The sequence below is a fragment of the Schistocerca piceifrons genome, chromosome 3, assembly GCF_021461385.2.
Source record: "Schistocerca piceifrons isolate TAMUIC-IGC-003096 chromosome 3, iqSchPice1.1, whole genome shotgun sequence".
Taxonomy (NCBI): Eukaryota; Metazoa; Arthropoda; class Insecta; order Orthoptera; family Acrididae; genus Schistocerca; species Schistocerca piceifrons.
The window spans coordinates 192,412,710-192,438,133 of NC_060140.1; the positions used below are offsets into that span (position 1 = coordinate 192,412,710).

The window sequence follows — 25,424 nt, forward strand, 5'->3', positions numbered from 1 at the left end:
GATTAGGTGTATCAGTTTATAAACAAATAACTATTTTCTCACTAAGATTTTCAACTCCATGTGTTCCTTATAAATTTTATATTATTGATGTATCTTTACAAAAATTACTTCCTGTTAAACTAAGTGCACTATTATCATCAGTAATTGGGAAATTACGCAGTGTACAAGAAAAATTTATGAATTCCTATGTGAATAAAAAATTATCTATTTTATGTAACTGTGTTGTTCACAAAATGGGATCAAATGAAGTAAAAAGTTATATTGATTTCAGGAGTGATACAAGAACAAGTATGATGGTTCCATGCTGCTCTATTATAAGACATAAACAAAAGGAAAAACTGCCTCATAAATGAACTGATGAAAAGAACAAAAAATTTTACTAATATGGAAAAGAAATGAAAATGAAGTCTTGAATGTAACAAAGCAACTATTAAGGAGAAAGTGATAATTTTAAGTAAACTATTATAGGAGTGTGACATAAAATGCTGATTAAACAAAAAAACTATTTGGTAATGACTGCCAAATAATGTGATAACATGAGTCATGCTGTTTAGAATGTCTGCAATTTGTACATGATCCTTGCTCATCAAGTGATATTTACACAATGAAGTTGAAGACGTACTCTCACATCAATATTCCTGGGCAGATAGATCCCTTGGAGTCACACTTTAAGTATTATTTGTTTGCTGCAAGCACTGAGAACACAGCATGTACAGGGTGAAATCTGATCTGCTGTTCTCTATCTGTAGGTGATAATTTTTATTTTGTGCTTCAGCTACCCAAACATCAATTGTCAGCTGCAACTTGTTTAAATTTCAGTTTTTAAAAGTGTCTGACAAAAAGGCAGCATTCTTAATTTTAAAAATTCAGGGAAGTTCTTAGGCCATGTTGTTGTGGCGTAAAATTCAAAGACTGGTTTGATGCAGCTCTACATGCTAGTCCATCCTGTTCAATTCCAGAGTACTGTGGGAGGCAATACAGCTGTATTAATTTATGACACAATGATAGACCTTTTGTTCTTGTAATGTTTTGTAACAGTGGCAAAGCATATTTCTGCTATGTGAGTTTACTGATTTATTTCAATGTTTGGGGATCCTTATTTCATATGTCATTTTAATTTATCTGCTTTATTTCTGAAAATGTATGTTTTCATATTGTCAAGTTGTAAGGGTGAAACATTGATAATCATATGTGACTAATTAAGTTTCCACCTATCAGTTATTAGCAGAGAATTTTGAGCTTACCAAAATATAAAACTGTTAAAACCCGTTATAATTTATTGTTTCTAAAAATAATTGATTATTTGAATTTAACAAAACTGCAATTTGTATATACACTCAGATATTTACATTTCTGTAAGAATGCGATGGCTCCTTGATGTTTGTTTTAGTGCAGATGCACTATTATCATCTGAACTCCTAAGGGAGTCAATAATTTGTGTGTAGTGGGTTAATAGATGAGGGACAGTGCATTGCAGTGTATGATAAATTGTGAATTGGCTCAGATGGAAGGTGTGTGTGTCTGGCCAAGGCAGTTAAAGCAGTCATTCTAGAGAAGTGGAGCATCCAGGTTTGAGTCCCAGTCTGGCACAAATTTTCAGTTTTCGCCAGTGCATTACCACAGTGCCCTCTGTGGCTGAAAGCAATGTGTTCTCCACCCATCCTTTCCCTTTACTTCCCCATCCTCTATTCCACATTTTTTTAAAAAACTTGCAGTTATTATTCAGTGTAAACTATTCAACATATATGTAATCTGCGAACAAATATCGATATGAATGATACTTGTATGAAGTTATATTGTAACTGTGTTGTTGATTGGACATGAGGAAATAAGACCGTAACTTGACTGCATAGCACACATGTGGAATTTATTCAGAAGTATGAAGAAATATGAAAAATAGTTTTGTGATTATTCACAAGTGGGAGAATATATACTATGATGATTTCAGTTGGTGTTTCATTTGAAAGAATTTCATTTTATGCCAAATTATATTATTTTGAGAACATGACAGGATTGCATTATTGACAATTTTATTGGATTAAAGAATTACGCCGGAATATTGAGCCCAAGAGGAAAATCAACATATTGTTTTTAAACACTTTCAAGACCCAGGCACCCTCTCATGAAATCATACCCCCTTTTATGTCAGGACAATGAGCAGCAACAACACCACCTAGATCCTAACACTTGTGCCCTGCAATTTCTTTTAATCAATTCTATGTCTTGTGTGCACAGACTGGAATCTGACTGTTCTTTTTTTTTACAACAGTTATTCAACAGTATTTTATTTTAATTATATGGCAGGAGAGGATGGCTTTAGACTGTCTAAGTCTTCTCATCCCAGCATAACTATACACCTACATCATGTTAAACCTGTTCACTGTGGTGAAGTGTAGGTCCTCCTCTATGGTTGTTATCTTCCACATTTCCCTCCATTACCAAATGAAGTATTCCTTGTGCCACAGGATGTGTTCCATCAGCTAGTCTCTTCTTTTAATCAAGTTATGCCATAAATTTCTTTCCTCTCCATTTCAAACATTAAGAAAAGACTCCCAAATGTTCAAATTTATATTCAGTGTTAACAAACATCTCTTCTTCAGAAATGTTTTTCTTACTATTGCAAGTTAGCTTCTTACATCCTCTCTACTTCGGCCATCAACAGTTATTTTTCTGCGCAGATAGATCTACTACTTTTAATGCCTCATTTTCTAGTCTAGTTCTCTCAACATATCCTGATTCAGTTAGCATATATCCCATAGGCCATGCTTTACATTTTTTATGTTCATCTTATAAAAATGGTTCAAATGGCTCTGAGCACTATGCAACTTAACTTCTGATGTCATCAGTCGCCTAGAACTTAGAACTAATAAACCTAACTAACCTAAGGACATCACACACATTCATGCCCGAGGCAGGATTCGAACCTGTGACTGTAGCGGTCACGCGGTTCCAGACTGAATTGCCTAGAACTACACGGCCACACCGGCCGGCTCATCTTATAACCTCGCATTAAGACACTATCCACTCCATTCAACTGTTCTTCCAAGTCCTTTGCCATCAAGGACAGAATTATTATGTCATCTGCAAAACACAAAGTTTTTATAATTCTTTTCCAAAGTTCCTCTTGATTTCCTTTACAGTTTACTCCATGTACAATTTGAATTACTTCACGGATAGGCTACAACTGCCATTCTTATAACTGCATTCTGGTTTCAGAGCTGTATCAGAGAGGGAAATTATCTAACTTGTTCACAAAGCTAGTGTAAAGAAATGAACTCTATTGTGACAACCCTTCTTTACTTTGCAACATGTGTTTCATGTTTGAAGCAAAGCACTGACAAAATTGTAACAGTGTTTGCTTTTTAATATGAGGGAAATTATTACAAGTGAAGACTACATTAAATCAACATGTACTAGTACCCTATAGGTCTCAATATTTTCAAAAGCATTTTTAATTAAATTATTTATTTTCTAGCTATGGGGGTTCATTAAGATATGGCATCACCTTGTTTCATAATTACCTATTCAAGTTTAGCATCTTCAACAGCAATCCACATTCTGAACCACATATCAACATACTTGTACTATTATATATTACAGAACAAATCTATTCTCTATTGAACTACATCATACCTTCAACATTATCAAAACATGCTATTCCTCAACAATTCATATCAATAACTGACCATCATCATCATCATTGCTTCAACAAATTACTTGATAACTTCAGTATTACCACAACATGTCTTCACTGCTATAAATTCCATATGTCATTACGCAAATACTTCAGAATCTCACATGTACCTAACATCATCAATGTGACTTAATCTGTACTGCTATAAATGAAAATCTATGCCTCTCCTGTATTCTGTGCTGCTGATTCTATATGTTTTCTTTATGCTTGTTCATAGGAGTGTTTTCTGACTCTTATGTATATGCATTAGTACAATAGTTTTTCTTGTGCATACTGTGTGGCATACTGGGGGTCTTGCCCTGGGAAATTTTCTAAATTTTAGATGAAAAATAGTGAGTTTTAAATTATTTTAAGCATTTTAAAGTCATTTGATCAGTGAATATATAGCTCTGAAAACACTGAAATTATATTTAAACAAATCCTAAACTATCATTAAAAGAATAAAACATAAAATATTGCTGTTACACAGTAATAGCACGATTAATAAGTGAAAAAGCTAATTTAAGCTTACTTTGAATAAGGCTCCTGGTTCATTAAATAAAAACAAAATCTCAAAGTTAATGCTTTAACACAGTTAATAAAGCTAATACAGTATGTCTAATACTTTCAGTCAAAATGTAAGTAAATAGTGGGTTTTAATTGGGTCTTACACCCAAAAAATATTTAAGTATTTGAAAATAACTAATACAGTAATATAGTAACATAGTAATACAGTACTAAACTAGTGCTAATATTTTGAAACTGAAAATTTAACATTATGTAGGTATGTAATTCCCTATTTTATAAAGATTTCTAATATTGCTCTAAATGCCATTATTAGGGCTAGAGTGTCTTTAGAAAGGTGCAAATGTCGACCATCTGACTGGATTTCTGAATATGAAGTCGTTGATGACTGGTTGGATATCCAATTCATCCAAAACATCTCGGTGGGCATGAAGAACAGCCAAGTTGTTCAATCATTTCTGTCCCATTGTTGATCGGAGATATGACTTCAGATGTCTAACGGCGCTAAATGTCCAGTCTACTGTTGCTGTCATGATTGGAACTACTTGGAGAAGCTTAATGCACTTCACTACTTCACATAACAGTTCTCCAACTGCACGCTCTTGTGTAATGTACTTTCTTACATCACGAATGTTTTTTAAGACCAGTTGTTTTTTATTCGCGATATCGGCTAACTTATTCAAGTGTAAGCGCAGTCTCTCAATGTCTAGGTCATTTTTGAAAAACTCAGTTGATTTTTCCAAATTTGTTTCACTACTGTTTACTAAAAGCAAGCACTCTTGTTCGACTCCAATGACCTGTGTGAGTCCAGTTGGAGCAAACTGCTCAGTAAGGCAAGATTGCACCATTTCGCAAACTTCAATGTAAATAGCTTTGTAGTATTCCTTTGAGGTTTTGAAAGTGTGCAGTGAGCTGGCTTCATTGTTTCCGTACTTCTTTGGTATACTCCGATTCCGAGGAACCGAAGGATCATCAACTTGTGAAGGTTTCTCTTTTAAACACAATTCCCAAAAGCATTTAGAACTACCATACCTTCCATTCAATATACAAATCAAGCCCTCATATATTTTTTCCATATCAGCAACACTTAGACGAGGGCACTGAATTTTTTCATTAATATCCTCTACTGGGTTCATTGCATGGCAACAATGACATAAAAAGAAATAAGTCTTGAATTGTAACATTGACTCAAGGTAACCTGCACATTTGTAATCAGCCTCTGTTTTGTCCTCTGCAGAAAATGTTTCATGAAACTCTAGAAGTTCTTCAAAGTTTTTCAATATTCTCAATATTCTTGCATAGTCCATCGAGTTGGGCAAAGGGGTCATAGACCAGCTTGGTCATTGGCACTCTCTCAGCATATGCTTCTGAAAAGTCCCATACTTTTGTTGGATTCCCTTACGGTGTTTATTAAGTCCTAGGCTAAAGCCATAATATCCCTCATAGACATAAGATGGTGGAGACTGTCTACAACTGCCAAGTTTTAACTGTGAGCAGTGCAGTGCACATAACGTGCTTTTGGTTGTATATGCAAAACTATCTTTTTTAGTCTGTTGAACTTACCTCTCATATTCGAAGCACCATCGTAGCACTGTCCTCTTAAGTTATCCATTGACAACTCAAGACGAGCAAAAATGTCTTTTAAAATACTAAACAGAGTTTGTGATTCACTGTTTGGGGTCTCGTATAAGCCAATAAAGTCTTTGTTGATGATTAAGGAATCATAGACAGTACGAATACAAAATGACACTTGTTCGTGAATCGAAGAATCACTTGTTTCGTCAACCATAATGGAAAAATGTTCAGCCTTCTTGATTGAAGCCAATGCCTTTCTCAACACAGACTTTCCTAGTAGATCAATGATCTCATTTCGAATATTGTGGGCTATCCACTTATACCCCGAATGCCCTAACCAAACATTAAACTTAGGTATTTCATTCTTTCAGAGTTCCAACAACTGAAAAAAAAATTGAGTTTACATCTTAGTGGCCTCTGATTGCTAGTCCTTGTCCACATAGAAATCGCACAGTAGTAAAAATTGTCCCAAGAGCTAAACAGCCTTTCTTCATATCACTATCTAACTCTTCATTCAATTTGGAGGCCACACTTCGGTCAGTGATAGAATTTAGTTTCAGAAACCTTCTTTATGCACAAATGTATTTTCATGAAGACAGAATTTTTCCAAATCCTTTTTCCAGTTAGAAAACCCTACAGAAGTAAATGCATATTCTTTTTTTGAAGAAAATCATAATAGATTTTTAGCATGTGCCTATTTGCAGGTTTCGCAAAGAACTTTTTCGGTAGATGCTTCATATTCTAGCCATGTATATTTGATCAACCAAGACTTCTGAAATGATCTTCCCATACCGGATTGTCCAGGTTTTGGTTGTGAATAGTTTTTGTTTGAAGACAATGAAGCAATTGACAACACAATAATTGTTGGAGGTTGACTTGCAGTATCATCATCTTCCAAGTGTGCCTTTTTGGTAACAAATTTATCCATTGCAAACTTAATTCACAATACACTAAGAGACTAAAGTAAACAAATAAAATATAGTCATATAAAATAGTCCGCTAGATACTAAAGTCAGAACACTAAACACGTCTCCAGCATGCACTGAACGTAACTATTCACAACTGAATGACTGCAACAGCAGGGTGGGCTTTATATAGCTGCATCGTCGTAATGTCTCGAAGCATCAAGGCGATGCAAGGCAGTGAGTTCCAGGCACTTCTGCTCCAGTCCTTTTGATGTTGCTGTGGCTGCAGCAGTGGCCCACTGGTGCCAGACTTTACCCGATGGTTCAAGCACCAGGAAAAATTCTAAGTGTGCCTGCAGCACCATAACACCATCATGGTTCACACCACTCGTTTTCAGTTAACCTGCTTACTACCATAATAATTATTTGTTTTAACTCATTACTGAATGTATTTTAAAAGGTAACTATCGTCAAATGAGGAAAATAAAAAAATTCCAACATAATTTTATGATTTTACAGATCATAGTATCACTGATAATTTTCTTAAATTATTGGGGGCTACCCCCCCCCCCCCCCCTCCCCCAAATGAATTTTTGAGGGGGCTTGGGGCCCCTCAGGCCCCATGGAGTCGGCACCTGTGTGTATGCTATAGGGCATCTGGCTCAGAGCTACATTTCTGCCAAGTACTTCAATGGTATCACAGAAGGAACATCCAGCTTCTTCATAGCCCTATTCTGTGAACTTATTCAAACTCAGTGAGGTGTTGATAATGGCATCTTTCTTGTGTTAGAGAATTTCTTGACTAACTCACCACATCCAATCTCATAGGCAAATAATGCTCATGTATTTAAAGCAAATCTGATTTGCATTCTCAGTGTGGCACTTCTAGCACCACTCTTATGGGGTTGGTATGAAACTTGGGTGACATCATCTTTCAGATGTAGAAACACACCTACCAGCCTTTGTTTATGTCACATAACTCATTCTTGGTGTTACGATTTTTTTCCATCTGTGTGTGTGTGTGTGTGTGTGTGTGTGTGTGTGTGTGTGTGTGTGTGAGAGAGAGAGAGAGAGAGAGAGAGAGAGAGAGAGAGAGAGAGAGGAGAGATATGTGCTGAAATTATAGTATAGCTAAAATCAGTAATACCTAGAAGTTCTGGAAATGAATATTTATGAACAAATTTGAAACACATATTTGGAGTATATTGTATGTCTAATATGTATGTCTGTATTGTACTGTTATCAAATGCTAAATAAAATAAAATAATAATTGTAACAGTAATAAAACATGAAAATCTATGCCTCAGCTGACAAGATGTTCTTTGCTGTTGATTTTATGTATTGTAAAATAGAAAAACAAACTGCCTTCAGCCACAAATCATGATTGTTATTTCATTGTATTGAAATAAAACTCATGATTTGCAATTGAACAGGCTTGTTGTTCTTTTATTACACAAGTACTACAGTCACAGAAGTAACACTAACACCAGTGGATAAAATTAAGATTCTCTAGCGTCCCATGTGTCAGTTCCATGCACTCACATAAAGTTGCAGTGTTGTGCAGTGACAGTGCAGTGTTGTATGTGCATGGCAGGTGAATCACAATAGAGTAGTTCTACACCTGGCCATTAGGATCACAACACTGCATGTACAATTCATTTCTCCATGCGCGTGGTTACTCTTAGATTTAAAATTTGTCCCTGTTGTTTTTCTATTTGACCACTCTCTGGAACAATGCTATGAAGTCTTCTAGTGCCCATTCTGATTCAAATTGTAATTCTAGAAGGAGGCTAAATCTTCAATCAAGTTATCCTTCAGTTATAATGTGGAGAGTAGACTTACATGCTGGAATCAATAAAATCTCTTCTCCAATTCCTGAGGTTATTCCTCCTAAGTATAGAAAACATTGAGCAATATTTTGGCAGCAATTCCCTGCAAGGACCAACAAGAGGTGACCCCAACATGAGTGGGAAGAACAGTACTGCATCAGAGTCTCTGTGAATTATGTAATGGTCAAAGAGTGGACCATTTCAAAATTAGCAATCCACCTTTCACCATTCCGGCCAGACAATCCTGTCCTTTGGTTCATACAAACAGAGGCAAGTTTCTGTTGCATGGGAGTAATGGCTGACATGACTAAGTATGCCCTCATCATAAGTCAATTGTATCATAAGTCAATTTGCAGCCAAGATGCAAGACATTGTTACTGAACCACCTGAGATGGACTCATACACTAATCTCAAGATAGAACTGATAGGACGTATGGCTGCCTCCTAGGGGTATCACTTTAGGCATGTGCTAAGACAGGAAGAGATTGGTGATAGGAAGCCATTGCAGTCCCTACATCAACTGTGCAGTGAAATTGTCACAGTCATGGTAACGGCTAACTTGCTACATACATTACTGGGTAGGGCAGTCGTGGGGCCAGATAACTGTGCAACAACCACATCAACAGTACTGCAGGCTGACCCAGACTCGCTTGTGGCAAAAGGCGAAATATTGTCCACCCAAGTCTGCACACTGTCATCACATGATGGCACCAGAAACAGTAGAGAATGATACTGATGACATTTGATGAGTAGGACTGCCAGCCGCACCAGGACTCAATCGAGTGATACACAGATATGTTGGTACCATCACCAATTTGGTGATCAGGCAAAGAGGTTTTCACCACGTTGTTCATTCTAAAATGCTGCCAGCATTAGGTATAAGGCAGAACTGACTGCCAAACATCCTCTAAGTGTTGTCTGATGGCTACTAACAACTCTCCAATTGCAGCTTATGACACTCAACAGTTAGAGCTTAGCTTAACCTTGGACTGCAACCCCCCTCCCAAATACAAGTGGGATATCACTGTCACAGACATGACAGAGGCCATCATTGGAACAGACCTCCTGGCACACTTTTGGCTACTACCCAGTGTGACGAGTGCCCACTTGGTGGACAGTGTCACCGGCCTCGCTGACACCAGCTTCCACTGTACAAGTTGATGCAGGCTTCTGGTGGTGAGTATATTGCATTGCTGAGTGACTACCTGAATTTGACAAGGCCACTTGGTGGCCCAAGATGCCTACCACATGATACAGTGTGTTATATTAAAATAACAGGTGGATTCAATATGGTGGGCAGGCCTAGATGCTTGGCTCCAGACCATTTAGCAGTTTTGAAAGCCGAATTTGATTCAATTGTACAGTAAGTCATATGCCAAAGAAAGGTAGAGCCTGGCATCCATGCAGTGACTATCATGCACATAACTCTCAAACAATTTGTGACAAATATCCTGTACCACTGTTAGGTCTACAATTGCTTGCTACATGGTGCAGCCATTTTCACTGTTTCGGACTGTGCATAAGCAAACACCCAGATACCTGTAGCTGCAGAAGACATTCCAAAGACCACCATAATCACACCTTTTGGTTTATACGAGAGCATGTGTATGACCTTCGGCTTACACAATGGAACTCAAAAGTGGCATATCTATAGAATATCTATAGATTCCGTTCTTCAAGGACTACCATTCTACTTTGCATATCTCAACAATATCCTGGTGTTCTCCACCAATTCAGAGCAACATTGCCAGCACTTGTGTGAGGTATTTGGATGACTAGAACAATATGGAGTTGCACTGAACATAGCCAAGTGTATTTTTGGGGAGCCAGAAATGACATTTCTTAGTAATAAGATCTCAGTTGTGGGCTCCCTTCCTCTGATGGAGAAGGTAGAAGCAATACTACAGCTATCCAGGCCAGCTACATTAGAAGAATTATGATGGTTCTTGGATACGCTTAATTTCTAGATGCAACACCTTCCGGATGCAGCAGAGTTACATGAACCTTTGACAGAAGCATTGTGAGTTCTTAGTGTTAATGACAAGTCTCTTGTGCACTGAGCAGATAATTTGTGCTTCATGTTCAAGACTCCAAAGAAGAGCACGGCTCATGCAGTGCTTTTAGCACACTCGAAGCTCAATGCACTGCTAGCTACTGTGGATGCGAGCCAGATAGCCACTGGTGCAGCTGGAGTCAGCAGTGGGTGTACAACACCTGGCAGCCAAGTTATGCCATCCAGGTGTTCAACCAACCTTCCGTCCGGGACTCAGCACTATGTGAGTCTGGACACGCAGAAAGACTTCCATGAGTGGATCAGATCCTGTCTCAAGTACCAGTGATGCAAGATTTGTCAGCAAGTGCATTCCGCGAATTGGCGATTTCCCAGATACCACCACATGTTCACCAATGTGTATTTGGTTCTGGTTGGCTCACTTCACCCATCAGACGGACAGCAGTATTTGCTGACCATGATTGACTGTTATACCTGTTGGCATGAAGCAGTACCAACGAAGAGTATCACAATTGAGACATTAGCTTCCATTTTTGCAGTGACATGGTTAGTGAGATTTGGTGCCCACTGGATGTTAATATGACCATGGATACCAGTTTGAGTCAGACTAGTTCACTCAGCTGGCCGAGTTTTGTGGATACACCTGTCACAAGACCACAAGCTACCACCTGGAAGAAATGGCATGATTGAGTGCTGTTACCATTTTCTGAAGGCAGTGTTAATGTGCCATGATGAATCTTGGATGTTGGCACTTCCCACGAGCTTATTGACAGCGTTCAAGTTAGACATCAATGCATCAGCAGGAGAATTAGTTTATGGCAAAACATTTGCCTTCCTGGTGATTTTGTCAACACAGAAACTATCAAAATGACCATACAAGACCAACTAAATTTTTTATGGTGCTTACGACAGCATGTGCCCAAAATCTGGTCACCAAAGGTTTTGCAATATGATACACCACACTCTTTTATGCACCAAGACCTCAAGCACTGTACACATGTGATGCTCTGTGCAGAGGGCATTAAACCTTCACTTTAAGCGCCAGGCCTGTACAAAGGTCTCCAGAGACATGTGCAAACAATAGACATTCTGCTGAATGGTAAGACAGCAGCTATCTCATTGGACTGTGTAAAGCCAGCATATATCTTCCTTGAGACACAATAACCAATGGTCCACCATAGATGATGGCAAGCCTCCCATCGAGACTCCACGAGATGTCCACCGCCTTGTAGAGTGCAGTGTCCACTGACTGCTACAGTACCTCCTGTAGCATGGACAACGCGGTCTGACCACCAAGTCCTCTTCTCGGTGAGACTCTTCGATACCAGTGCTTCGCTTCCACAGGGGGATGATGGTGGGGGGGGGGGGGGGTGCTGATGTAGTGCCCTGTGAATCTGCCCTGAGAAGTGATAGTCCAGTGTCGTGTGTGGATAGCAAGTGAATCGTGATCAAGTAGTTCTGTGTGTGCAATACATTTTTCCATGAGCACAGTTACTCTTATACTTAAAATTTATCACTATTGTTGTTCTATTCGACTACTCTCTGACACCTTGCTACAAAGTTTTCTATCATCCTTTCTGATTCAGATTGTAATTCTGTAAGGAGGCTAGCGCTTAAATTAAGTTACACTTTTGTTACTATGTGGAGAGTACTCTTACGTATTGGAATCAATAAAATCTGTTCTCCCATTCCTAAGTTTATTCATCCTAAGTACAGAAAATGTCAATTAAGGGTTGGGCAGCAATTCCCTGCAAGAACCAACAATTCTATATTTGTTTTATTCTTGTTCATATATGTGTGTTCTGAATATCATGCAAGTGCAATAATATAATAAAATGTTTTTCTTTTGTACCATGATCGCAAACCATCCATTCATCTCTTGTTTCTTGCACCAGCTACTTGCACAGTAACTAATGTCTTCACACCAGCCCCTCATCCTCCCCTTCTTTTAAAGCTGGGTACACAAGAAATATTGGAGTACTGGTGCTTAACCTGTCAGCCAATGCTCGTTATGATTGACTGGGAGGAGGTATGTTGTGGCAGCAGCTGGCAGAGTAGCGTGGGCCTCCTGAGCCTCTGGGAGGTTGCAGTGTTACTTGGTGTCGTAGGCTTGACCTTATCGGGTGGAAAACTTACAGGGTGGTGCTGCAGGGGTTCCTTCTTGTAGAGGTAGGCAGGTTTAGTCACTCTGTGGAGAGAGTTTTATGCCTGCCATTCAGATCAATCTTGGAAGTGTTCTACTCTTTAAAAAGCACTGTATAGTGACCAGTATATGATGGACATAGCAGTAGGCCTCAATATCATCTCTGGGTCAGACATGTGATGCTGTAAACAGATCTTTATGGGTGAAAACATTTCTCTCTCAGTGCCTGACTGGTAGGTTTCCATGCAAATGTCTCATCTGGGACCTGAACTGTTGTTAAACTTTGTCTCTCTTTCTTGAGTGGTCAGCTAAAGCTTTGCTGGTACAATGAGATCATCAGGCATGTGCAACAGCTCGGCAAAGACCAGTTGGACACGTAAACATTGCAGATCCTCCTTCACTGATGTGCACAAGCCTAACAATACCAACAACAAGGAATCTGTCCATGTTGCAGCTCTCCATCTTTCTATTACTATCAGGATGTCAGTTAGTGGTGCAAAGATGGTAGCAGCCACACAGCTGACAAATCTCATTAACAGCTATGACATGAATTGGCATCCACAGTTAATTGTAATGGTTTGAGGAATGCCAAACCTCGAAAACTATGTAAGCAATGATGCCTTTGCAACTGCCTCTGTGGGGAGTCAGGCTCCAGGGCTCTGTTGATACACATCTACAGAGCAGCAAGTTGAGTATTTATCATTTTCTGTGTTTTCCCCATGCTGTATTTATTGAATTTCATGCATGTTTTTCTGTTTAAGATTTTTAATCTTATGTTTTTGTAAGTGTAAAGTCATTCACTCTAGCACAGTAGCTGCTTACTGAACGGCCAGCTGTATTGCTCATTAACGTATCAGCATCCATTAATGACACATCAGGAGGGTGGAAAGTTGCATTTCTAGGTTCTGTCTGCTTTTATAGTTTACTTCTTCAGTTAACCTTGCTAGGATGGTTAGGATATGTGCATGCTGTGTGCAATTGCAGGAGGAGCTGGTTGCAGTTCATGAATAGGTGAATACATTTTTTGCTACAGTCAGTCAGCTTCAGGTTACCTTGGGGTGTTAGCTGTTAGCACTGAGAGCTCTATGCAAACACAGCTGCTATTGGTCACTAAGTGAAAGCCATCGGCCACTGCATTGTCAGTGGTGAAAGGTAATGTCTAAAATTTGGCATTCTCAGCACCCTCTTGACATTGTGGATCTAAGAATATTGAATACCCTAATGATTTCTGAAGTGGAATGTCCCTTGTATCTAGCTCCAACGTCCATCCTGCATTCAAAGTCTGTTAATTCTGATCATGCAATCAAAATCATGTAGGAAACCTTTTTACATGAATCACCAGAGTTCAAATGACAGTTCTCCCAATGCATTGACCTTTTATACCTTGTATACACAATACTACTGCCATCTGTATATGTGCGTATCGTTATTCCATGACATTTGTCAGCGTAACACCGAAGAAATTGCAGAAAGATAGAAAATGAAGCACATGGGCTCTGCATAAGTTCAAAGAACCAGATGTTGTTGAGAGTTTCAAAGGGAATGTTAAGCAATGATTGAATAGGGGAAAGGAATATGGTAGAAGACGAGTGGGTAACTTTGAGAAATGAAATAGTAAAGGCAATTGATGATATAATAGGTAAAAAGACAAGGCCTAGTAGAAATCCTTGGATATCATAGGAGATGTTGAATTTGATGGATGAAAGAAGAAAATATAAAAATGCAGCAAATGAAGTAAGTGAAAGGGAATATAGACATCTAATAAATGAGACTAACAGGAAATACAAAATGGCTAAGCGGGAATGGCTAGAAGACAAACACAAACCTATAGAAGCTTGTAAAATTAGGCAAAAGATGGATACTGCCAACAGGAAAATTAAAAAGGGCTTTTAAGAAAAGAGAAGCAGCTGTATGAATATCAATGGCTTATATGGAAAACCAGTACCAAGGAAAGAAGGAAAAGCTGAATGTTGGAAGGAGTATGTAGAGAGGCTACACAAGGAACATTAGCTTGAAGGCAATATTATAAAAAGGAAAGAGGAAGAAGAAGAAGACAAGATGGGAGATATGAAACTGCAAGAAGAATCTGATAAAGTGCAGAAAGACCTAAGTCAAAACAAGGCCCCTGTAGTAGACAACATTCTCTCGGAACTGCTGATATCCTTGGGAGAGCCGGACATGACAAAAGTATTCCACCTGGTGTGCAAGATGTTTGAGACAGGTTAGATACCATCAGTTTTCAAGAAGAATGTAATAATTCCAGTTTCAAAGAAAGCAGAGCTGGCAGACGTGAAATTACTGAACTCAGTTTAATAAGCCATGGTTGTTAATATTGACATGAGTTGTTTACAAAAGAGTGGAATAATTAGTAGAAACTGGCTTTGGGGAAGGTCAGTTTGGATTCTGGAGAAATATAGGATCAGGCAAAGCAATACTGATTCTATGATTTATGTTAGAAAATAGGTTAAACAAAGGAAAATGCACACTTATAGAATTTATGTACTTTGAGAAAGGTTTTGATGGTGTTTACTAGAATACACTCTGTGAAATTCTTAAAGTAGCAGGGCTGAAATATGAAGGTCAAGATGTTATTTACAACTTGTACAAAGACAGACTGTAATTATAAGGGTTGTAGGACATGAAAGGGAAGCTGTAGTTCAGAAGGGACCGAGACAGAGTTGAGCCTATCCTGCTGCTCAATCTGTACATTAAGGAAGCTATAAAGAAACCAAAGAAAAAATTGGAGAAGGAATAATGTTCAAGGAGAAGAAATAGAAACTTTAATGTTTGCTGATGCCATTGTAATTCTGTCAGTGACAAGTAAGGGCTTGGAAGAGCAGCTGAATGGAATGGGTAGCGTCTTGAAAGGAGGATATAAGATAAACATCAAGAAACGCAAAACAAGTATAACAGAATATAGTTTAATCAAATCAGGCAATGCTGTGGGAACTGTATTAGGAAACGAGACACTGAAAGTAGTTGGTGAGTTTTGCTATTTGGGCAGTAAAAGAACTGATGATGGCTGAAGCAGAGAAGATATAAAATTTAAATCAGCAGTGGCAAGAAAAGTATTTCTGATAAAGAGAACACGTGAAAAATTCAGTTTAGGAAGTATTTTCTGAAGGTACTTGTCTGGACTGTAGGCTTGTATGGAAGTGAAACATGGACAATAAGCAGCTCAGACTAGAGTAAAATGGAAGCTTCTAAAATGTGGTACTGCAGAAGAATGGTCAAGATCAGGTGGGTGGACTGTGTTACAAATGAGGGATTACTGAGTAAAATTGGAGAGAAAAGAAATTTCATTCATAACTTCTCTAAAGGAACAGATTGGTTAATAGGATGCATTCTGAGACAACAAGGAATCATCATTATAGTATTTGAGTGAAGTGTGGGGGGTAAAAATTGTAGAGGAAAGCCAAGAGATAAATACAGTAAGCAGGTTTAAATAGATGTATTTTCACAGTTGTTTTTTAGAGAAGAAAAGGCTTGAACAGGATAGAACAGTTCGGAGAGATGTATTACACCAATCTTCAGATAGAAGACCAAATCAACAACAAATATTTATCATGTTCTAAGCAAAACATATCAGTGAAACCCAGGTAACAAGTTGAGGATAGGAAAGGATCAAACATCAACATGCGGGAGGGAGACCCATCAGATAGTTCATCATTTGCACCAAATTAACATTTATTTAAGAAAAACATACTGATCAGTTAAATTCCAGGTTAATAACAATCATGAAAGCTATCAGAATTATAGTGAAATATAAAGTGACAAACTACTGAAATTTACCAATATAAGCAAAAGAATACAGTATTCAGTAAACACAAAGCATCCAAGTTTATAAGATTAGTAATGAAATTTGAAACGTAATTTACAAAATTCATGAGTTAATCCCACCAAACTCCACAGCCTACAACCCTGGCGGCAGTTGGACAACCCAGATATAGCTCCAAGGAACAAGACAACTACTCACTTTTGCTAGGTATGACAGGTGATGCAGCAAAGCGCTCCCACGGCAATAACTTAGACCTCGGACTTTAGGCAGGATGCCGCCAAGGTAGCGGCCTGGACGTCACGGCTGCAAACACCAAGGTAGACTTGTGTTTTTTGCAGTCAACTATAAACATAAATCACATGTGAGGCAGCACTCTCAAACAATAACAGAATATTCACTCACAAATGGTGAGACTCACTTTAGCAAGGTAAATTCAACTCCTAACCTTTGATAAAACAAATAGTTAAAGCCAAACTTAAATTTGCTAAGACTGACAGGGATAGTTAGAAAGGATATTGTCGTATACAAATACATACGCTTCTGTCTAGGTAAGATGATAAGCAATTACATGTGACGGAGAAGGTCCAGGTATCAACAGAGCAGTCGCAGTTAAATCCTTAAGCAAGGAAGAAAATTTCTCTCAGTAGTAGCCCTACATAATTCAGTTATGACTAAAACACATTAACATAGATTAGAATAAACACATTTTGCTAAATCACAATTAGATTTCAAATTCATACCCAGTACCTGTACAACTGGGTACAGTGCCACTCACCAGTGTTACCACTTCAATCCATAACATTGCACCCCAGGTGGGTGCACACAAGTGGTTTACCAGTTAACAGAATCACATGCCTTCAAAAAAGACACACTAAAAACCATCGGCCTCTCGCAAGCCAAGTCACACCTCAGAACAAACAAATACATATTATTCAGTGAACATGACACAAAATATTGGGCCAATTTTCCTTTAAAGAACACCACCACACAGCCAGAATGTCCATAGGCCGTATGTTATAATGCACTCTCCCCACATCAATTATCCTTTTAACTCCTTTTCAAAAAAGCAGGAAGAGGCCCCCATCACCAGAGCTCCAGAGCATGACCTTCGTCACCTTCTTTAGCAGATGCCCAATTTATTTGACAAGTCGCACAGCGATCTGGCTGGGTACATGCATTGTCCATACCAAACCTGCCCAACCAAAGCCCACTGCCAGGCACTGCTGCTCCAGCCCTCCTCCTTCTGTCACGTGCTGTTCACAACTCACTCCAACGCGGCGAGCCTCCGCGACTCAACCAGGAAAACCAAAGGTAAGTCACAAGGCAGGTGACTATTGATACCGGTGCCAGAGGTAGTTAGGCCAACAACCCGAGCCACCATGGCTCAATCAGTTGTATCATATGTAGAAAGTAGTCAACTCATTATAAATCACTTCAAAGCATAGTAACATTCAAGTGAAATAGTTAGTTTCTTGGCAAAATATAAGTAATATCATGTGTGTGAGCATCATCTGAACAAACTGATCCAATTACACAGTCAAATCCTTTGCAAAAATATGACAATAGCATAATACAAACTATATTCAGATGTAAATGTAAGCATCCAACTAGGCAAATAGCAATAATAATCATAAGCAAAGAAAGATATTAATAAATATGAGGCAGAATTGCTGACTAATACTTACCTTCAAGATGTGGAATGTTTAGTAGTGCTGACAGATGCACATAAAAGAAACAGTGAGAATGTTATCATAGCTTTTGGAACTATTAGTTCCTTGCTCAGGGAGGAGAGAAGGGTAGAGTGAGGTGGTTTAAATAGGAAAGGCAGGTCTCTAAAACCATAGAATGAGAGGACCTGCCTGTAGTGAGGACAAGGGTAAATGAAGATGGAAGGGGAGGCCTCAGAGAGAGTAGGAGGTAAGAGGTGGAACACTGATTTAGTGATCATCCATTTTATCATGTACAATGATATAGGTCTTGCCATATGTCAATACACAAAAAACTTAAATAATAGTGCCTGTGTACAACTCGTGCAGATAACTAAGTATATAAACAGACTGGTAAATGTTGTGCCAGCTTCAGTCCAGAGATGATAAGAGCAGAATGAGAATTGAAGATAGATTAGGGGGAAGAGGAATGAATAGTGCAATTAAGTTTTGGAAAATGAACATACATATAAAGAAAGGAAAATGCCCTTGCAAAAACTAGCATTATGAGACAATGTTACTTACCTTCAGGAAGCAAAAAATTTAGTACTGCTGATAGGCATACATAAAACTGACAATACTATCCTAGTGTTCAGGTCTATCAGGTCCTTACTCAGGGAGGGAGAGGGATTAGATTGAGGGAGGTTGAAAAGGAAGGACAGGTCACTCAGACCCCAGAATGAGAGGGACTCACTAGTTTTGAAGACGAGGGAGACCTCACAACAGTTTCGTCCCCTCATACTTGCTTCTGAACATCCTGCCCTTTCTTTTTAACCTTCCTCACTCTATCATTTTCTCTGCCCCAAGGAAGGACCTAATAACTCTGTAGGCTACTATAGTGTCACATACTTTTATATGTGTCTCTCAGGAACACTAAATCTTTTGCCTTTTGAATATAATAATTTCAAATATTTCAGAGTTACAAAATAAATTACTGAATCCACATACATTTATAAACTATGTAATACCTTGCCACTAGAAGATATAAATGAACAAACTGATACTTCACATATCGCAAAAATCACACTGCAAAACATTATGGCACTGTGAAACCCTAAACAGAGCCTACTGATATCACTGATAACATTTTAGTCTCACTTCAAGATCATAGAAACTGAAGCATGGGAATGCTCCCATTTTATTTCCATTGCCAATACTGACTGAATACTAAGTGTAGCACAATAACACAGGCTGTTTCATCATTTATAGTTGTCATGAATTGTTGGAATTTGAATCAGTAGATTAGAATTAATGTTTCTATAGGAAGCCTTTGTTGGAATGCTATGATGAACAATAACTCAGTCATTCCCAAAACTTACAGAGTTATCTACTGATAGCCTTACTGTTGAAATGTCATAATATGATACCACCTGTCCATAAATCCTGTTAGTGCAACAAAATGCACTAGATAGCACTAGTTATTTATTGATTTCTGTCATGAGTTCTGCTTGTGTGTTTAAAAAGATTGAAATAACATAATGGTGGTAACAGGTCTCAAATTTGGAAGGATCACTACCTTGATTCCATTGTTTTCACAACAGAAAGAAAATTTCATCTATAAAAAAAACACAATGATAAGATTTCATCAATCACTTTTTAAGATAACATGATTCAGGGGCTGACATTTATTGATGGAAGTTGTGTTTGCCTTCTTAAGTCATTGCACACAGAAATACATCTTCTTTCAATTATACTGCTTACTTTAACTTTGTAATACTTCCTAGGGAATGTACCTAGATTTTAAATGTTAAGTATCCCCAAATTAATTAATAAAAATTTGACACAGGGATCTTCTCATGTCAGGACTTGAGGACAACATTGTAGAATTTCAGTTGGCGCTTTGAATGTGATGTTGCTATTCAAGAATTTTCCTGTACTAAAAGCAGTGAAATGGGGGAAAAGGAAAGAGAAAAGAAAATGCCATTGACACTGAGAAAACTTTCCCAAATAATTTATGGATAGAAAATGAAAAGCATTGTATTTCCTTAAGGATGACCTACAAGCCCTACACTGTATTCTGTAAAACTGGAACAAACATAAGAAGTGTTGAGAATTTATATTTGTTTATTAGTTTTGTTTGATCTTTGTTGCCTTTCCAACAGTAGGACTTATTCCTCAAAATATGTAAATTATGTATCAAATGGTGTCCATAATGATCTGACATTTAGCAACTTCAACTTATTATTATTCCTCCTTGAATAAAATATTCATGCTTCATTTTAATATATTAATTAAGTAGGGTAAAAATATGTTGCTGAAGCAGAAATATTAAATGATATAACAGTTTATCAAAGGCTTCTATTATTCTCTTTATTTGTACACCTATGAATGTGATGCTTCATTATTATTGGTACACACAGCAGCTTGCATCTATGCATCCATTTCTGTTCTTTATTCCTAATGTTAAACCAGTTCTCTTAAGCACAAAAGTAACTAGTTAGTTCTTGCATCCCATTGTTATTGGTCATTTACGCTTTGCTCATGTTACCTCTTTTTTTCATCATATTCTAGGTGACTTAAGAAATATATCTTCTACATCTGTTAATATTACAGAATATTTATTCTTCCTTATCATTTCTTTTCTAAAACTCATTTAGCAAATTGAACTGTCTGACATGCTGGTACTCAGAACTGAGTGTGCATTTTTATGAATAATGTTCTGCCAGATAAAAATCCATAACAAACAGAGTCAAAGCTCCTTATCTTGTGACAGATGAACCTTATAACAAGAAATCTGAGTAATTTTCTCTGCACCAGCTGCACTTCTGTAGTTTGTAAGGATTAGTACTACACTGGTTTGTTAATTTCTTCCTAAGAAATACACACCCAGCACAATAATATCTCATCTCATTGTTCTTCACAGTAATGTAGATGTGACAAACATGAATTTATCTGTAGGGGTAGTCCCATGTATGACATTTGTTTGAAACTAAAATTCTGTTGTTTGCTTGCAGTTACTTCATATTCAATCTAGTTCTATAATTCTGTAGTTCATGACCCATTCATTCTTAATAAATATTGCTGCTGATGTTTTGCTATGCTACTGTATCACTGTGCTATTTGTATTTTAATTGCAACTGCACAAATAACTTATCTGTTCCATAATCAAGTAGTTTATTTATTTATTTATTTTTGATTTGTATGATCTGTATTATTAAAAGCATAAGTATACAATTGCACTCTTTTTATCAGACATTTCACCAGATCAACTTCTGTCATTGTGCAGGAATATCTTTCATCAAATCATGTGGTACACCGAGATTTAGCGGCTCGAAATGTTCTTGTCTGCTCCAACCGTACTGTGAAGATATCTGACTTTGGACTAAGCCGTGATATTTATGAGCAGAACATCTATCGCAAGACTGGATCAGGTCGCCTACCAGTGAAGTGGATGGCCATTGAATCACTTGTTCATCAGATATATACATCACAGAGTGATGTGTGAGTAAGAACTCTTCCCTTACTCTCATGTATGTTGTGTGGTGAATGGTAAAAAAAGTGAATACTTCAGAATTTCATGTAATTATGTTGGTGCCATTCCAGTGTGGCAGGAACTTGTTTCCATTTTTATCATGGCAACATGCAGATAACTTGAAAACTAATGCTTATATCACTAATAAATACTGATTCTGTTGACAAGTTGTATATTCTGAAAGACATTATTATCATATAATAGCAAAACTATGCTCTGCATCTTGAGTTCATCTAACTTCTCTTTCCTGTATATTTCTTCGTTATATCTGATTTGTTAATTGACCTCCCTGCCTGGCTAACTTATTGAGTGTTTTCACTTTCTTTCTTGCTGACATTTCAGTGTGTATTTCCCTCTTCTTCTCACCTGCCTCCTCTGTTCATCTCGAGTCATGTGACTTTTTTCCTGATTGTGGACTAGTTCCTTTCCTCTCAACTCTGTTTAACCAGCTGAAAGAAACCTACAATTTTGGAAACTACAGTTTCTGTCGAATGTTTTATGTGTCTTGTTAATTTCTGCCACCTTACAAGTAGAACTATTCTCTGTCTTTATTTTTCTATGAGGAGGAATAGTATATTTCTTTGAATATTATCATTTTAGGTTAGGCTTTCAAATAACTAATTATCAACTGAAAGAACACGTTTGCTGTTCACAACAAACATGCTGCTTCAGTCAATACTATATTTCTCCATAAGGACAAATAAAGGTTGAGAATAGTTCTACAGTACTTTCAAGGCAAATATTAATACATCAGTCATAAAATATGGAACAGTTTACACACATATAGCCAAATGTTACTATAGATATGTAAATAAAAGCCTTTTCATACCTAGGTAAATAAGTACATTGTGCTTTATATGTAAACTTTTTCATTTTCTATGGTATTCACACTGTCCATGGTATACTTTGAAACAATATGGTACTCCTGATATACTGTTTCAGAAACTTTTCTCTCAATTCTGTGTCAATAATTGACATTATTTGTTAAGTAGCATAACTATTCCATTCAATTTTTTAAAAAACATTCCTGATTTTCAGCAATATGCATAACAGTTAATATCTTACATGTTATTATCTGTCTAAGCTATGGTTATGCATTAAATAAATAAATAAACCAATGTTGTTACCATTAAACATAGCCTTTCCCAGTATCATCCTCACACTGAACTATCCATCTTATTCCTAATTATTTTGGCAAACACATCCTCACCCATAATTATTTCTCCTTTGAAACCCAAATTTACAAAATAGTCCTCAGAACTGTCACAGGTTGTCATGCGCCTGTTCTCTGTGTCAGAATACTTATGGATTGCTTAGAGCAATGCCTCCCACCCAACACCTTAAACCCCGTACTGGTGGGGATTTAGTGATGACATCTTCATGATCCTGGATCCATAGCAAGGACAGCCTCCATTCTTTCCTCCAGAAACTTAACTTCTCCTCCCACATCTGCTTCTTCTGATATTTCTCCACTAAACAAGCTACTTTTTTGAACGTTGATCTCCACCTCAGATCGTCCAATAAAAACCTATTCATATCCCATATCAACCAACAAAAATAATTGTCTTTCGGCAATGTCACCCATTTCATTCTGAAAAGTTCCTTCTTACGCATTAACACCTGTGGGTGGCACACCTGTCATGGGAATCAAGAGTTATCCAAATATCTTGATGAGCTAGTCCAGGAACAGATTTTTGGGCCCCATCACACTAACAAACTCAATACTACTGTGAATCCAGTCAGTAACCCCTACTCCTCTTTATCCCTCAGTTTCAACCAGACATGGATGCCATGACAAATAATGTGGCTTACTTTCTTGAATACTTTTTTGTGCCTTGAAATAAGCTATATTCTATGCAAAATCTTATTCTCATCCTGCCAAATGATATTCTGTTGCCCGCCTGACTTATACAGTATCATGGTCTGGCCCTATTTCACTGCTGGTTCCATTTCTGGACTTCACAGGTCTTTCCCATGTGAATGACCTAAGAGCAAGAGCCATTTACCACATCCTAATTTAGTCCAGTCACAGCCATTTTCCATGTGATGAAAGATAAGGCCACATATGAAACCAGTCACATTGTACACCATCAGGTATGTGCAGCATTTTGTTTGTGTATGACAGGGTATCAGCTATGTATCTGTGTGGATGGTCACTGCCGCACTGTTGCTTATCACAAATCCAAGTCACCCACTTTCTCAACATGCTGCACACCACAGCATCATTGACTTTGGCCTAAGTCTCTACTAGTCATCATTCACAGCTGCCACCCCCAACCCCTCCCCCACTGACATAGCATTGGATCAAGTTTACATTTGCCTTCTGAACTCTGTCTACAGTGAACACATGCCACTCAATACAGTTTTGGAGGCTGTGACTCTTCAAGTGCGGGTGTCTCTGGATTTAACTGTCTCTAATGTGTATCCCCCTCCCAATGGTGAAGTGTCTCAGACCACACTGTTTGCATTGATTTCTCAGCTTGCCTCACCCTTCTTCATTTCGGATGACTTCAGTGCCCATGATCATCGTGCTCTGCATTATGCTCGAGCTTCTGCATCTGAGAATTATCAGCCATTATTTCCTGTCCTCAAATAATATGTGGAGAAAATTCATTTACCTTTCATTACACATCACTAGAGCCATATAATGCTCTGTCCAGTGAATAGGAATTCCTCATTGCCCCAGTCCTTTGCCCTGACACAGCTCCAGGGCTAGACTGCATCCACGGCCATATGCTCGAACACCTTTCAGTGGAAACTTGATAGGACTGTAAAATACCAGCCAACCAGTTGCAGCATTAAAGGTTTATTAACTTGGTTGTGATTAATATAAGTTTATGTTCTTGAGAAGGAAAATGGACTGCGACACTATGAGCTGCTCAGTAGCTGGAATCCATCTGGCGGCTTATGTCGTGACTACAGATTGGCCACACATCACTCAAATTCACAATCAATGAGTATAAGTATAAAATTCTTTCCTGGGTTAAGTCCCAGCCAATGTTACTTGCCACACTATAAGCCAATGTTTAAAATTTTAAAACCTATCAGTGTACTGCCAATGTCATGTCCTTGCCATTTTCACCCATATCTGGAGTGATGATGTGCTCCCATCTCCGTGGGGAGGAAGCGTGGTTTTCCTGGAACTGAAGGCTTGTAAATGCCCCCTTAGATAGACAGATATAACCAAATTAGACTCACTAATGGCCGCCAAAAGTTGAGACAGATACTGTGTGGTACTTTGAGTCTCAGGGTCTTTTAGCTCTGTCCCAGGGCAGTTTTTGCCATGGCCGTTCTACTGCTGGCAATTTGGTATGCCTGGAGTCTGATATCCAGTGGGCTTTTACCTGAAGTCAACACCTAATCGGTGTCTCTTTCGACTTGCAAAAGGCGTATCGGTGTATGACACCACTTGGCGGTCTCCAGAGCCTACTCCCAATTTTTGTCTAGAACTTCTTGTCACACCATATTATGTGGGTTCCAGCTGGTGCTTTCTGCAGTACCCTCCTCCCCCCTATTTACAAGAGAATGGGATGCTGCAGGATTCTGTATTGAGAGTACACCTTTTTCTAATGTCTCTCGTTGATATAGCTATGGCTGCAGGGTCTACAGTGTCACATGCTTTGTATGCTGATGATTTTTGTATTTACTATTGCACCTTCACTGTGGGTGCTGCTGAACACTGACTGCAGGGTGACACACACAAGATGCAGTCCTGGGCTCTCACCCAAGGCTTTTGGTTTTCAGCCAGCAAGACATGGATCAGGCACTTCTATCACTGTCGTACTGTATTTCCACAATCAGAACTCT

At 38.2% G+C, this 25,424-nt stretch overlaps 1 protein-coding gene across 1 annotated transcript in view; it reads left to right on the forward strand.

The window, feature by feature from the left end:
• Nucleotides 1-25,424, forward strand: part of LOC124788508 (macrophage colony-stimulating factor 1 receptor-like) — a 335,265-nt gene that overhangs the window by 267,141 nt on the left and 42,700 nt on the right. Inside the window, exon 17 of the mRNA XM_047255777.1 lies at nucleotides 21,372-21,586. Coding sequence (XP_047111733.1) covers nucleotides 21,372-21,586 — 215 coding nt within the window. The remainder of the gene's footprint in view (nucleotides 1-21,371; nucleotides 21,587-25,424) is intronic.